General features: G+C 52.6%; 2 protein-coding genes across 2 annotated transcripts; one reads left to right on the plus strand and one right to left on the minus strand.

Annotated features, from left to right (window-relative positions):
• Positions 1–589: 589 nt before the first annotated feature.
• On the plus strand, positions 590–3,273 carry FTH1 (ferritin heavy chain 1). The gene is made up of 4 exons (XM_070359233.1): positions 590–939; positions 2,295–2,441; positions 2,731–2,856; positions 2,953–3,273. Exons 1-4 carry the CDS (start codon positions 826–828, stop codon positions 3,109–3,111), a joined length of 546 nt encoding a protein of 181 aa, XP_070215334.1. The 5' UTR covers positions 590–825; the 3' UTR covers positions 3,112–3,273.
• On the minus strand, positions 2,954–14,047 carry BEST1 (bestrophin 1). The gene is made up of 11 exons (XM_014479962.2): positions 13,434–14,047; positions 12,303–12,490; positions 10,720–10,814; positions 10,009–10,242; positions 9,257–9,411; positions 8,794–8,871; positions 8,152–8,304; positions 7,855–7,935; positions 7,239–7,390; positions 4,732–5,370; positions 2,954–3,747 (listed from the first exon to the last, which is right to left on the minus strand). The coding sequence occupies exons 2-11, from the start codon at positions 12,452–12,454 to the stop codon at positions 3,729–3,731; spliced, it is 1,758 nt and encodes a 585-aa protein (XP_014335448.1). The 5' UTR covers positions 12,455–12,490; positions 13,434–14,047; the 3' UTR covers positions 2,954–3,728.
• Positions 14,048–14,821: the final 774 nt, after the last annotated feature.

Here is a 14,821-nt window from a genome sequence, read left to right on the forward strand (position 1 = left end):
GGGGCCGACCTGCGAAGGGCGTTGGACCCCCATCCCGCCTGCATTCGGCCCCTTTCTAGGCTTTGAGGAAGAGAAAGCGAGCCCCTTTCCCAGCCCCACTCACTCGGCCTCCCGGGCCCACGTTCACCCCCAAGGTTCCCTATTTGCATTAAAAGGTAACCACCTCGGGCTGTGGGGGTGGCAACTGTGGCTCTGGGGCTCGGAACTTTCAGGTGCCCTTGGCCAAGAGTCTCGGGGAGCCCTTTGGGACCTCGGATTCGCCCCGACGCCCCTGGGATCAGGGGCAGTTTCCCGTCGTTTCCTAGACCCCAGGACGCCATCGGGGTCAGGGCTCCGGGCTGGGCTTCCTGCCCCCCGCCCCAATTAGGTCTCCTCCAACCCCTTGGAACACGCCTAACGCCGCAAACAACAAACGGAGGCCTTCAGGGCCCCCAGGCCCCACCACCACCCCCGCCTCCGTCCCTCCCCTCCCCCAGCCCAACATCCCAGCTGGTCTGAGCCGCGCTTGCACCGGAAGGGGCGGGGCTCGGCGGGCGGGCAGCGTCATTGGCCGCGGCGGGGCTGACGCCCGCTCCGGCTATAAGAGGCGGGCGACGGCCACCTGCGCCACAGTCTTAGCGGAGAGTCGCCGCGGTTTCCTGCTTCAACAGTGCTTGAACGGAACCCGGCTGCTCGTCCCCCCCTACCCCGGCCGGCCACTCAGAGCCAGCCCTCGTCACCACTTGACAGCGCCCTCCGACCGGCCCAAGGTCCCCGCCACCGCTCCAGTGCCGCTCGGCCGTCGCCGCCACCACCACCACCACCGCCCGTTTTCAGCCGCCCACCATGACGACCGCATCCCCCTCGCAGGTGCGCCAGAACTACCACCAGGACTCGGAGGCCGCCATCAACCGCCAGATCAACCTGGAGCTCTACGCCTCCTATGTCTACCTGTCCATGGTGAGCGCGGGCTGGCCGGCGGGAGGCGGGCGCGGCATCCCCGGGTGGCGGGGCGGGGTGGGGGTGGGGGTGTGGCTCCCGGCGGGCCCTCCCGTCTCCAGCTAGCTTCCCGCCAGCTTCCCACCTCCAGCCTCCCGCCTCCTTGCGCCCTTCCTGGAAAATGGAGGTTGCTCCAAATCCCCGAGGACTTATGCGCAGAAATTCTGAGCAGTTGTCTCCTGGGAGTGCTCCCTCATAGGCCAGGGCCGGTTCTGCGCACCATTTTTTGTTTAAAGGGAGCTGAGTTTCCTTACGGGGTTGCTACGCTGGCCACCAGTACGATCCTGCAGTTTGGAGAGTGGACTTGAGCATTTCCATCCCTTCTTGTGCCCCCGATCACGTGATGGGGGGGGTGGCGTTAGGAGGTTAAGCTCCCACCCTCCTGAGTGCGGCGGGGCCTTCTGGGTAATGGTGTCCAGCCAGCTCTGGGGGCTGGCGCGAAGTGGTTTATCTCTTGGGCAGAAGAACCGGCCGCACCTCTCTGCTCTGCTTATCTCTTAAGTCCCACTTAAATGGAAGCATATCTAGAAATCTCCCCTTCTGCCGACACTGGCGCTTTCTAAGTCACCCGTCCTTGCGCCCGTTTAGTTAATTTATCTTTTTTGTGTGTAAGGGTTGTGGCGTAGTTGAACCCTCAGTTCTTGGATAAAGTCCACCTACCAACAGTTACGGGGCCAGATATTTTCCCATGCATTAATGCGTGAAATCAGTTTTCCAAAATCCTTGTTTTAGGCGATGTGATAAGAGTTTTAGTTAGAATTGTCTTAACCGCCAGCGTTGTGCAAATCATCCAGGAATAGATATGTTGTAAGTGGGTTTGGAACAGGCCTGGATCTCTGTGACTGTCATTCCATTTTAGGAACACCTGAATACAGCAAGGATGTAAAACGGAATCAAATTTTTCTATTCTACTGGCAATATATTTAGCATTAAGTGTGCAGCAGCGTTTCTGGTAACTGTTACTTTGCCTACGTGGGATAATTTTAGAAATCCATCAGCCTGCTGTAAGCTGATAGCTCAAGTTTGAACAAGGATTGTTCAGAGAAGGCACTAGTAGTGCAGGGTACTTTGCACTAACAGAAATGTTTAATAAGAGTTCCGTGGTAGAGACAGTTCCCATGCTATTCTACAGGAAGCAAACTTCAGTTTCAAGGACCAAGTTTCATTTTTGTGTTTCAGAGTAAAAATGAGTTATTGTTCAATCCAGGAACACACCCTACTCCAGTCTCCTTAGGCTCAGAGCCTTGCTGGGTTTTGAGAAACCAGCTAGCAGACTGCCTTCTTTTGGGTCTAACATGTTCATGTTCTACTTTCAGTCGTACTATTTTGACCGTGATGATGTGGCTTTGAAGAACTTTGCCAAATACTTTCTTCACCAATCTCATGAGGAGAGGGAACATGCTGAGAGACTGATGAAGCTGCAGAACCAGCGAGGCGGCCGAATCTTCCTTCAGGATATCAAGGTAAACGAAAGATCCTTGGGTTGTCTTAGCAATCCTCGAGTATCAGAAATCCCTGATGCCAGCAGTTGTCATCGTTAGATGAGACATTGGGCTTTAGTCTTTTGTGCTTTTTCAAGCTTACCATTTAAGCTAAAGTGGGCCAGGATATTAAATTGGAAACCGTTGTCAGGGGGACCTTGGCGCGCTTCCTTTTGCCAGTCGCAGTTGTTTGTTACACACTAGATGCTTGCTGGTTTGGCGTTTTTATGTAGAGGTTGCAGGTACACTGACCTAAGCTCCTCTCGTTCAGAAACCAGACCGTGATGACTGGGAGAATGGACTGACTGCAATGGAATGTGCGCTGTGCTTGGAGAGAAGTGTGAATCAGTCACTACTGGAACTGCACAAACTGGCCACTGAAAAAAATGATCCCCATGTGAGTACACTGACACCTGGGAGTAAATGGAGGAGACAGTTGCCTGAGGGGCTGGGGAGGCTTACCAATAACTTTCTTGCCCGTTCTCTTTTTCAGCTGTGTGATTTCATTGAGACTCATTACCTGAATGAGCAGGTGGAAGCCATCAAAGAATTGGGTGACCACATAACCAACCTGCGCAAGATGGGGGCCCCTGGATCTGGCATGGCAGAGTACCTCTTTGACAAGCACACCCTGGGACACAGTGAGAGCTAAGCCTCAGGCTGGTTTCTCACAGCCACAGGGGTGACTTCCCTGGTCACCAAGGCAGTGCATGCATGTTTGGGTTACCTTCATCTTTTCTATAAGTTGTAACAAAACATCTACTTAAGTTCTTTCTTTAGTACCATTCCTTCAAATAAAGTAATTTGGTACCCAGTTGTTGTCTCTTGAGTTTTTGGGATGGGCTGGAAAAGTATCTAGGTCATCTTGATTGAACGTGTAAGTGCCACCATGGTTCAGTCATGCTAATCAAAATGGAACACCGAGGAGGATTTGTGTTTATTTATTAAATTCCTTAGTTTGGGAAGGGTATCAAGGCTTGAGTGTATTCAATTCACAGAACTTAAGGACTCCTGATTCTGAATTAGGTATTCTGTGTTTCCAGCAGCTCTAGCTTTCACAATTTATATGTACAAAAAGCATTTTAAGGCTTCAAGTAGAATTGCAACTACTGATTTTTGTTATCCATGAAGCTAACCATTTATTTCAGGCTGTCATAGAAACATACTCTTCGGTGTGGACAGCTATATGCCTATGACTGGATCAGTGTCCTGCTGGTGTACACGCAGGTAGGACCAGGCCGGTGGAGCATCCCCTTTGGAGGAAGCAGGCTAGGAATGTGCTTCATCCCTAGTGAGAATTTGAGAAAGTTTACATGAGTATAGAAAGATACCTTCATTTCAGTATGATAGTAGCTGCAGTAGGAGGGCAAAAATTAAGACATCTTAAATATCTACCAGTGAATAGTGTTGGAAGACGGCAGAGTCCTTGCTAGCCAGCTATATTATCCTCTCAACCAGCCACAGTGATTTGTTAAATGTTTTCAAAGCTATGTATTATGACCACAGAAGAACTGCTTTGAGAATCCAGAAATGGGAAGTTATACCTCCTCTCACATGGTGATTGGGGGTGGGGTAGTATGGATCTAACTGGGTGAGTGGATGTCCAGGAAATCTGGAATAAAAGGAAACCTCTGGTGGTATTGCAACAGCTTTAGGTTGACCTCAAAACAGGAAGAGCTCATTTAAGTTTAGAAGTCTTCAGTGAGGTCCCCAAAGCATAAGATGCCCCAATGGATCTGGATTCCCCCACCTTATCTGCCATTTCTCAGGGTTGTGGACGGTATACTCAAAAGTACTTTAGGACCCCTGTTAACGGTTAGGGGGCAGAGCTCGTATGTGACTTCCCAGCTAAGCCTGGGCAGTAAGTTGAGTTCTTGGGCTACAGCTTAGAGTCCTGAATTCTGCCCCATGTGTTTGCCACCCCTGCTTAAAGTGAGCTGGGTCCACTGGTAACATCTGCCCGTCTTAAACCTGGCCTCATGGCCCTTTGACATCATTCCTGTCAGTACCGCCTCACCTTCCTATACCTGGGCCCCAGAGAAGTCCTGGTGATGCCAGCCTCTCGGGTAAAAAGCAAAAGTCGCCCAACACTTTTCCATGGGTCTGCTGTGGCAGCCAGGTGTGTATCCCAAGCCAGTGCGGCATGCCCCGGCCACCACAGAACCACAAGAGAATTGTGAACGAAAGGTGGGATTCAGAGCAAGGGAAGCTGGTGAGGATCACCCCTGGGGAGCTGAGGGGTCAGTGACCCTGGTTTGAGTAGAGGACAGACCTGTTTTCCAAGTCCCAGTAAGGATCTCCGTGATCTTTGAGTATAGTGTGTATGTTGCTTGTCGATTGTCCCAAGTGCGGTTCTCTGAGATGTTCAGGGGCCTCTGACATGTCCATCAGGTTAAACTCGACAGTTTTCCTTCTCATGTGAATAACTTCTGGGTGCTCCGTTGAGGCCCCAGCATTCTCTGGGAGCAATTCAAAACTCTTCTTGGACCTGGGGGTTGCAGGCTGAAGGCTTTGATCTTTGACAGGGTCATCTATGCCCGAGATTCTGCGAAGACTTGAGGGTGCTGACTGTCCAGGTGGAAAGACCATAGGGGTGTGGCTGAGGGGTGTCTGTGGGGCACTGTGGTAGCCTGACCTTCCGTAGAGCACCGCAGACTTGAAAACATCTTCCCCCTTCCAGGCCTTGCTGTCTTCCTGGTCACTAGTGTTCTGTCCGGCCCCTCCAAGGTTCTTGGGCTGGTTCTCATGTGAAAGGACTTCTTTCTTGGGCCACAGTAGTTTGGTCTTTGAGTTTGTCCTAGGGGACTGGCGGTCGAGGGATTGCAGCCCTAGGAAGCGGCCAATGATGCCAGAGTGAGCACCCTCTTGCTCCTCTAGATCTGGCTGAAACTCCATGTCTTCCTTATCCAGACTAGAAACAAACAGAAGACTCGGATTTAGTGGAGGGTTAATGGCCTGAAGCCTGATGTGACTTCTCCTTTACTCTCCCATCTCCCTCCCTCTGGCCCCAGGCCCAGAACACAGTCTTCCTCACCTCACCTTAGACTCACCTCTCTGCTGATCCATCCTGTGCCTCTCAATTAATCCCTCCTGGCTGAGCTCACCTCTTGTCCCTGTTAATGTCCAAACTTCCCAGCCAGGTATTTAAGGACTTCCTCTTCAGCACTCACATTTTCCTTTTAAAACCCATCATTCCAGGCAATCAACTGGCAGTCCCCAGGTATGGGGAAAAACCTGACTTCCTGGGAACCTAAAGCCTTTACTCTGCAAGGGAAAACCTACCTACCCCAGAATGTGGCTGCCCTGGCCCATGTCCAGATTCTCCCCATGCTTCAGGGTCCAGGTCCTAGTCCAGCTGGAGGCCACCTCTCAGGTGGCCAAAGGTGATCTCTGTTCTATCCTCTGTCCCTTACCCAGGCATCCAGTACTTTATACCTTGTATCAGAGACTGGGCCCCAGATTTGAGCTCCCTCACTAAACTGTGCTTCTTGTAGGCAAGTCTATGTGTTATTAGTCTGTTATCTACCTTCCCCAGCTGCTGGAGCACAGTCCATGGAGAACTCAGAGGCGACCTCCAGCAACGTTTCTGACCTAAGCAAGCCTCCATCCTTAATCATTTGATCACTTATCCAAACCTTCCTTACACAAACTGGACTCTAGCTAATTCTACTGACAGCTTAATAGGATATTTGGTTCTTAGAAAAAGAACAGTGCTTTTAATCCTGCGGCAGAAAACCTTGATGGGATGGACCCTGAGATGCAGCGAACACTCTCCAAAGTACCCCCCGCCACACACACCCACACACTGTCATCCTGGGGAGACAGCTATCTGGGGGCAGCCCCTTGGCCCACTGGCCCAGGTACAACTCTAGATAGATTCTAACCAAATCAGGGAAACAGGACCCATGCAGGACGAAGTGTGGCTGCTGTGGATGACATGAGGCCTATATTCTGTAGCAAGAAGTCTACTCAGAAGGTGCCTGTGATTGACCCAACCTCCTGCTTGCTCCCTTGCCCAGGGAACCCCACTCCCACTCTTCATTCCACCCCAGCTTATTAGAAAACAAGAGTTCTAAGCCAGAGTCCGGAACCAGGCCCTGACATAGCTGCATCACTAACCACTGACTGCCCTTCAGTAAGTCCCTTCTCTCTCTCAGCCTCAGTTTCCAACTCTGGACACAGAGGGGTTTGACTGGAAGTACCTAAGGGCCCTTATAGCTTTAAGAGTCCTTACACAGCACAAGATAAGTGTTAGGGTATGGAGCTGGAACCAGACGTACCTGGCTCACCTGTGCTGCTTGCTAGCTATGTGACCTTGGGTTGGGCAACTGATTTAAACGCTCTGAACCTGGACTTAATCATCTAAAAACTAGAGATAACAAACCAAGGTTAGTGGAACAACAACAGAATAGCTTACATATATATATATATATATAAAGAGCATGGTACAATGCCCAGCACTTTGTAAGACACCCAATAGGCATTAACTGGCTTCCCTGGTGGCTCAGTGGTAAAGAGCCAATGCAGGAGACATGGGTTCAATTCCTGGGTCTGGAAGATCCCCTGGAGGAGGAAATGGCAATCCACTCCAGTATTCTTGCCTGGAAAATGCCACGGACAGAGGAGCCTGGTGGGCTACAGTCCATGGGGTCACAAAGAGTCAGGCTTGACTGAGCAACTGAGCATGCACATGTATTAACTAGCTCTAAGTTCTTAATTAAGCAGACACTTGCATTTGGAGTTTTATACCCACTGAAGTGGCTCCCTGGCACTTCCCACCTGATGTTGAAGGTGGAGCCAAAAAAGGAGGGTCGACGAGACTGGGCAGAAGCGGCTGTGTAGGGAGGATGTGGTTCTGGCTCATTCCAGTACATATCTCTCTCCATCGGTGGCAAGTCCTGGTGCATCTCGTCTACAGCCAATAGGGACACCTGGTCATGAGGGACAGAAGAAGTCCAACAGAAAGGTAAGCCCTAACTGACCATGAATTTGCCAGGTGACTTGGAGAGGTCACTGGTGGCTCAGATGGTAAAGAATCTGCCTGCAATGTGGGAAACCCAGGTTTGATCCCTGGGTTGGGAAGATCCCCTGGAGAAGGGAATAGCAATCCACTTTAGTATTCTTGCCTGGAGAATTCCATGGACAGAGGAGCCTGGCGGCCTACAGTCCTTGGGGTTGCAGAGTCGGACACAAATGAGCAAATAATAGTTTGGAGGGGTCACTTCTCTCTCTTTGGGCCTCAGATGCCCTTCTTCTGAAATGAAGAGACTTATGCTACCCATAGCTTCAGAAGTTAGACTGAGAATCCTGGGAGTGAATGGTTGGAGGGCAATTCACAGAACTGTAGGGCCCCCTCCCTGGGTCCAGGGGACAGATTCTCTTCCTCCCCTCATACCTGCAAGCTCCTGTCGACAATCCAGTTGGTCTCAAAGTCATCGTCATCCTCTCCAAATGGGTTGATGAGCTGCTCTGCCACCTCAAGGGTAAATGAGGTTCCGGAAATCCTCAGGTGGAACCCCCTGCTGCCTTGCTCCCACCCTAAACCCGGGCTCCTGCCATTTCCACCCCTCCGTCCCCTCAATGATGTCCTTCCTGCCTGACTACTGTCTCCAAAGCCACAATGTAGGGACCCTCCTCTCCTGGTTGGCCATGACCCTTGGGCCACAGCCAGCCTTTTCCCAGGGAGGCTCACCTTCAACCAGCCGGCATAGAAGAAGAACTGCAGGAACGTGAAGAGGGGTACAACGAGGTCCATCTCATGGCCGGGGTAGGCCTTGGCTGGGTTCAGAAACTGCCGCCCAATCAGGCAAGCCAGGAAGAAGCTGTATACTGCCACGGTCACCACCTGGGAGGGAAGGGAGGGAGCGGCAGCTATGGGCTGGGTGGGGACTGTGGGATCAGGCCACTTCCTAGGCTGGGAGGACAGGCCTTGCCCTGAATTGGACATTCGTGTGACTTTGGGTCTCCGTGATCTTGTCTTTAAAATGGGGAGGGGATTCCCTGGCAGTCCAGTGGTTAGGACTCCACCGTCTTATTGCTGAGGGGCTGGGTTCATTCCAGGACAGGGAACTAATATCCCATAGTCCTTGCAGCACAGTCAAAGATTAAAAAAAAAAAAAATTAAATCAAATGGGGGTAATCACATTGCCTCCACTGCCTGGACCAGGCAGGGGCCCGAGCTCTGAACTTGGCACTAAAAAGACCCTGCAGAGTCCAGGCGTGACTCCCAAAGGAAGCCTCTTCTTCAGTCTCTAAGTGAGCCCTTCCCATCACAGGCTGCTCCCTGGGTCTTCTCAATCTCCCAAAGGGACAGCTTCGCCAGTCCAGTCCTCACCTGAGTGTACACCAGTGGGATACTGATCCAGTCGTAGGCATACAGCTGTCCACACTGAGTACGCAAGGTGTTCATTTCCTAGGGGAGCAGGAAGAAGGGTTGGAGACTTGACCACCACCTGCTCTCCAGGCTCAGCCCCCAGCTCATCCCCAAATACCAGGGTCTGGAGCTCGACCCTGGCTGTATGGTCATGGGCAGCGCACTTAACCTCTCTGTGCCTCAGCCTCCTCAACTATCAAAAAGGAACCAGGATCTTGGAGTCCACTTTAGAGAGAGGATGGGAGGGGAAATTGAAAAGCAGCCACCTTGGGCTATGGAATCCTGTTGGAAGAGATCTTACAGTCCCAAGGCAGGCTCTGGGAAGACCCTCAGGGGCTCAAGCCTTCTCTTTGTAGGAAACCTGTTCCTCATGGGGTAGGACCCTGCCTGCTCTGCATTAGCCCCATCAATGTAATGGGCTCACGTTGAGCAGGCTCTGGAGCAGGATAGGGTCCCGAATTCGACCTCCAATCCATGCCTTTGTTGACAAGTTGGCAAACCACACCCAGGGCATCCAGAACGAGTTGTGTGGTAAGCTCAGTTTTTGTAAGTGCTTGTGTTCCGAGGGAGTCATGAAGCCTGCAGGAGAGTGGAGAAGACAGTGGGTAGGAGAAGCTGCAGAAGGGGTGGCTGGCCAGGCCCTGGGGTCCAGAGTTCAAGACCAAGTCCCTGCTGAGCCCACAGGGACCTCAGAGCTTCTTTGCCATCCTCCTTCTCTCAACAAATAATCACTGAATTTCTACTCTGTGATACTCTGGGCTGAAGACGTGAGAGGGATCTGTCTTATTAACCAGGATCTGGCCAGACAAGCCAGAGACAGAGGTTGGTGACATACAGGATGGAAACCGGACACCAGGAAGCGAAAGAGCAGACGGAGGTAGACTCCGGGTCCTCACTAGTTCCCGAAGCCCCGCTGGGGGCCTCAACCCTCACTCTTCGAAGCTTCATCCCTCCATGAGTCCTTAGCCCTGTCTCAAACCCCTGTCCTCTGCGAGTTGGTTCCTGGCCTCTACCCACTTTCAGACCCCTTACTCCGCCCCGCCCAATTCAGGTCCCCGCCTACCAGATCTCGACCCCACCCCACCTCTGGTCCCACCCAATCCTCAGCCCAGGGACCTCTGACTCCACCCATCTTCAGCTGCGGCTCCGCCCTTATCACCCTCTGGCCCCGCCCACCTGCTTTCACCAGGTGCTGTGGGCTGGGAAAGCGTTTGTAGACCGCAGCGCTGACGCTGCGCAGGATGAGCACGTTGCCTAGGTTGGCATAGCGCATGAGCGTGCGCCGCAGCATCCGGCCTTGCTCGTCCTTGCCCTCAACGAAGGACGACACCAGGTTCATGAGGCGGTCGGGCCAAGGCAGGTTCTCATACTGGTTCCACCAGCGGGTCACGACTAGCGTCACGTAGAAGCCTGGGCAGAGAGGTGTGGGGGGCGAGGGGCGAAGGCCCACGCTGCGGCCGGAGCCCAGCGAGGGCGATGCCTCGGTTTCTCCATCCTTCTAATTGGCTGAACCCAGCCCCAACCCTGCTGGAAGGTGCTCGGGAAGGAGAGACCATCAGAGCCTTGTGTGAAGGCACGAGAGCCAGGAGTTCTCTCTGTGGCCCCACTGGCTTTCCCGGAAATCCGCCAGATCCCTCCCCTCCTGCATAAGGCTCCAGAGACTACTATAACGTCAGCACTGCCCTCAGAAAGTGGGATCTCATGTGCTCTTAGCCGGACATCCTTCCTAATGCCTAACGTCAGTCCCTCTGGCTGCAGGCTTTCCATTCCCCTGAACCACCGAGAGGCACTGACGTGCAACTGGCCTTCCCAGGAGCTCCTCGTGATCTGCCTGTCTGGAGCCTGGAGAAGCCACCGGGACCCCCACGCGCGGAAAGGGGAGCTCACCCAGCACGAAGGAGATGGGGATGAGCTGGATGTAGCTGTCGCAATACAGAGTCAGCTTCTCAAAAATCACCTGCTGTTCATCTGTGAGGGCCATCCTGGGGGAGGGAGGGGTTGGGGTAAAGATGTGTAGACACTAGGAGGAGATGGCTGAGACCCGTCCCAGGTCTGGCCAGTCCCAGGATAAGACAGTGATAGCCTCATTTCCTCCCTGTCTCTCATTGGCCTGCCTGGGGCCCCTCCTCTGGCCTGAGCTGGGTCCCTCTTCTTTCTCCCAAAGCCCCCAAACCCCAAAGGGGCCTCTGCTCCATCCCTGGAGGAGAAACCCTCAGGAGGTTTTCTCTGAGGTCAAGGAAGGTAGGTCCTGCTGAAGGAGTCAGTTTTAGGCACTGCCGACCCTTTTAAAGGATCCAAAAGACAGTTGTTTGAAAGCAGGTTGAGGGACTTCCCTGGTGGTCCAGTGGCTAAGACTTCCACTCCCAATACAGGGGCCCAGGTTCGATTCCTGGTCTGTACGACACTGTAATGGTGGATGCAAGTCATTACACATTTGTCCAAACCCATAGAGTGTACATCACCAAGGAGGAACCCTAACGTAAACTATGGACTTTGGGTGATAATGAGGTGTCAGTGTGGGTTCATCTATTATCACAGACATCCCACTCTCTGGTAGGATGTTGATAGTGGGGAAGGCTGTGTGTGTGGCAGGAGGGGGTGGGGTACATGCGAATTCTCTGTACCTTCTGCTCAGTCTTGCTACTACTGTAAAACTGCTCTAAAAAATAAAGCCTAATTTTCTAAAGTATATTGGTGCCCTAGTAATGGCACCCCACTCCAGTACTCTTGCCTGGAAAATCCCATGGATGGAGGAGCCTGGTAGGCTGCAGTCCATGGGGTCGAGAAGAGTAGGACACGACTGAGCGACTTCACTTTCACTTTTCACTTTCCTGCATTGGAGAAGGAAATGGCAACCCACTCCAGTGTTCTTGCCTGGAGAATCCCAGGGATGGGGGAGCCTGGTGGCTGCCGTCTATGGGGTCACACAGAGTTGGACATGACTGAAGTGACTTAGCAGCAGCAGTAACAACCAAAGAAAACAAATGTGCTCTGTTATTAGTATTATCCTTATGAACTCAAGAAATTTATGTATTTGGTATTTTTCAATTCATTGTCATCATTAATGCTTTTCTCATTAAAAATGCTATTATATATTTTGTAGTTTTATTGACCACAGAATATATTGCTATATTGCTTAAATAAATGTTTGTATTGGGGAAAAAAAAGAGCATGGTCTGGGCCTGTGAGAGAAACCATGTGGGATTCAGGAAAACCGGCTAACTGGATGGGACCAGATAAGGGCCCTCCCTGGGATGGAGGAAAGGGTTTCTGAGATGCTCTGACCTGTACTGCGTTTCCCTCCCAGGCTGTCTCCTTTCTTCTCCCCAGCCCCCAGGTCCCCAGCCCCTGGCCCTAGGGCTTTTCCACAAGCTTAGCACAGCCTTATAGGTCTCTGTGCATTGGCCTCCTAGATCGCTGAGGTCCTCGGAGCTCCAAGCCTTGGAGGTGTCCCCCCTGTTCCCCCGAACCTGTAAATGAAGCGGATGATGTAGTAGCAGAGCAGAAAGATGAGAAACTCGCCATAGAGCAGTTTGTAGATGCTGCCTCGCCAGCACAGCAGCAAGCGGGAGAAGGAGCCTAAACGGGCATTGGCCACTTGGCTCGAGTAGGTGACGGTCATGGCCAGGCACTGGGCTGCAGGAGGTGGGCTTGGGTCCTGCTGGACAGACAGAGCGGGATACTGGTGGGGGTGGGCAGGAGGTAGCAGGGACCTCTTCAGAGTCTGTCCAGGACTCATGAGTGACCCTTCCATGCTCTGGGCCTCAGTTTTCTCATCTGGACCCTGGAAGATACCCTCCAAGAAGCTAGGGAATTGAGCTCAGGCGATGTCCTTAGCCTTGGCATGGAGGGCACACAGAAGTCTGTGCCCTTTAATTGTGCTACAAAGGTAGCAACACAAGTGTCCAAAAACCTAAGCATGGGCTCCTTCCTGTGTTCTAAGCCCATCATGTTCAGTGGCCCCCACCCCCCCAATATCTGCCAGCCACCCTGGAGTGAGAACTGGTAAGGGACATGGTCAGCCTTGGCCATCACCCTGTCCCCAGTGCCCAGAACAGAGCTTGGATGGTAGAGACGTTACTGAATGGTGACCCCAGGGCCTTTCCACCTGCTGATCCTCATTCCTGGGGGATGCGTTTCCTAATCTAACTGTATGGTCCACTCCCACTTTAGATCACTTCCTCAGAAAGGATGTCCCAGCCACCGTACAGGAAATAACACCCTAGTACCACCAGCCCTCTCTTCTCACCTTGCTCAATTTTTCTACATAACACATTGTGTTACACTCGCGGTTATATTTTGCAGGCTATCTGCATGTTTACTGCTTATTCCCTCCTGAGAATGGAAGTTCTCATAGGAGGTGCTCAAAAAAAATTTTCTGAAGCAATGATTGGCCACCATCCCCCTACCTGTTCTGGTGTAGCCGCACTGGCCGTCTCTGTGCCTGGTGTTCCCTTAGTTACTCCCACCTCAGGGCCTTTGCACAGACACACAGATGCCCACACACCTGTGTGTACCCATCATGTGCACATGTGCAGGGTCATCCACCCCAGTGGTCCTCAGAGCCCTAGCCCAGCCTGCTGGGATAACCCCTTACTTACAGTTGGGGCTCCTGGCTGTTCAGGCGATCCCACAAAAGGTCTGGCCACAGGACTGGTGGAACTCTCTGGGTTCCTAGGGCCAGTGCCTCTGCCCACATTTAGGGGTTGGCACTGCCCACGTGTGTGTTATATGGTCACTTGACTCCCTAAGCCAGAGGCCCTCCACAAAGGAGCCCTTGTCTTGGCCCCCTCCTCGTAATCTCCCCTTAAACAGCAGGCATCACAGTCCAGCCAGGGCCTCTCTAATTCCTTCCGGAGGATGGGGGGTGGGGGTTGGGTTGAGACCAGGGCTGGAACTGAGGGCGACTCCCTCCACCTTGGGCCCTGATCATCCTGCCATTTCCTCTGGGCCCTAAACTGAGGGGTCTGTTTCTGATCCCTGAGGTCTTGCAGGGAGAGCAAGGTCTTGTGGGGAAGAGGAGGCCTTGGGCCTTATCTCCAATGCCAGGAGCCCTCAAGAGAGGGGAGACTTTGCCCAGGCCCTGTGGGCTTCTGCAGCACTTTGGGTACCAGAAAGAACACTGGACCACAGTCAGAAGTTCTGGCTTCTAGCCCTGGCTCTGCCACCTGAGGAGATGACCCTGGGTGGCCCTCTGCTTCTCCCTAGGCCTCAGTGTCCCTCTCTGAAAAGGATGGCGTTGCTTTATAATTCCATCCCCTCAGGGAGATGACAAAATTCTGCATATACTCGTGAAGAGCTCTGATTGGCTGCTGGTGACATCATAGATTATTCGGGCTGTGATTGGCTGGCAGGGCCCAGTTAATAGGTTGCTTTAGAGCCATGGTAGAAGAAGGCGGGGCAAGGGGGCTGCTGTGTGGGGACAGGGCCTGGTGCGAGATGACACAGCAGTGCTTATGCTATTGGCTCCCAGCCAGCCCGTGCAGTAGGGGAGTGCGTGCCCAGGTCCCCAAGGAAGGCTGGTTAATATCTCAACAGCTGGTTCCGTACATTTTAATACATCAATCCATACGTGAGACCTCTAAGCCGCTGGAAGTGATGGGGTCTAGGAGATATCTCCTCTTGCATTAAGTGAAAGCTTGAAGCAGCAGTGGCTCTTGGTCTTCGGTGGCTGTAAGAATAATCTGGAATGTTTGTTAAATACGTGGCTTCTTAGGATCTTTCTCCAGAGCCTGATTCTGAGACCTGAGGGATGCTGTATGTCTAACAAGCACTGGGGGAATTATCATGGCAGTGGGCTCCCAACCACACATTCCGAAGCCCTGATTTACAATGTGACCTTGAGCCTTAAAATAAACCCACTCCTTCCTGCCCCCTCCCTCTCTCCTTAACTTTCCCCTTCCCTCCCCACCCCCACACCCCGCCCCAGTGTTAACGATGCTGAGACTGCAGGTGATTTTTGTGCACGGCATTCTGGCCTTTATAATTC

Source organism: Bos mutus, chromosome 22 (assembly GCF_027580195.1).
Source record: "Bos mutus isolate GX-2022 chromosome 22, NWIPB_WYAK_1.1, whole genome shotgun sequence".
NCBI lineage: Eukaryota > Metazoa > Chordata > Mammalia > Artiodactyla > Bovidae > Bos > Bos mutus.

What these genes read in the sequence shown, in the direction of transcription:
- BEST1 (XM_014479962.2), bottom strand. Translation starts at nt 12,454, where the DNA reads ATGACCGTCACCTACTCGAGCCAAGTGGCCAATGCCCGTTTAGGCTCC. An exon ending in ACAGCACCTGGTGAAAGCAG is followed by an intron (nt 9,412 to 10,008) that starts GTGGGCGGGGCC and finishes ACTCTCCTGCAG; the next exon opens with GCTTCATGACTCCCTCGGAA. An exon ending in TGCTCCAGAGCCTGCTCAAC is followed by an intron (nt 8,872 to 9,256) that starts GTGAGCCCATTA and finishes CTGCTCCCCTAG; the next exon opens with GAAATGAACACCTTGCGTAC.
- FTH1 (XM_070359233.1), top strand. Translation starts at nt 826, where the DNA reads ATGACGACCGCATCCCCCTCGCAGGTGCGCCAGAACTACCACCAGGAC. An exon ending in TCTTCCTTCAGGATATCAAG is followed by an intron (nt 2,442 to 2,730) that starts GTAAACGAAAGA and finishes CCTCTCGTTCAG; the next exon opens with AAACCAGACCGTGATGACTG. An exon ending in CTGAAAAAAATGATCCCCAT is followed by an intron (nt 2,857 to 2,952) that starts GTGAGTACACTG and finishes TCTCTTTTTCAG; the next exon opens with CTGTGTGATTTCATTGAGAC.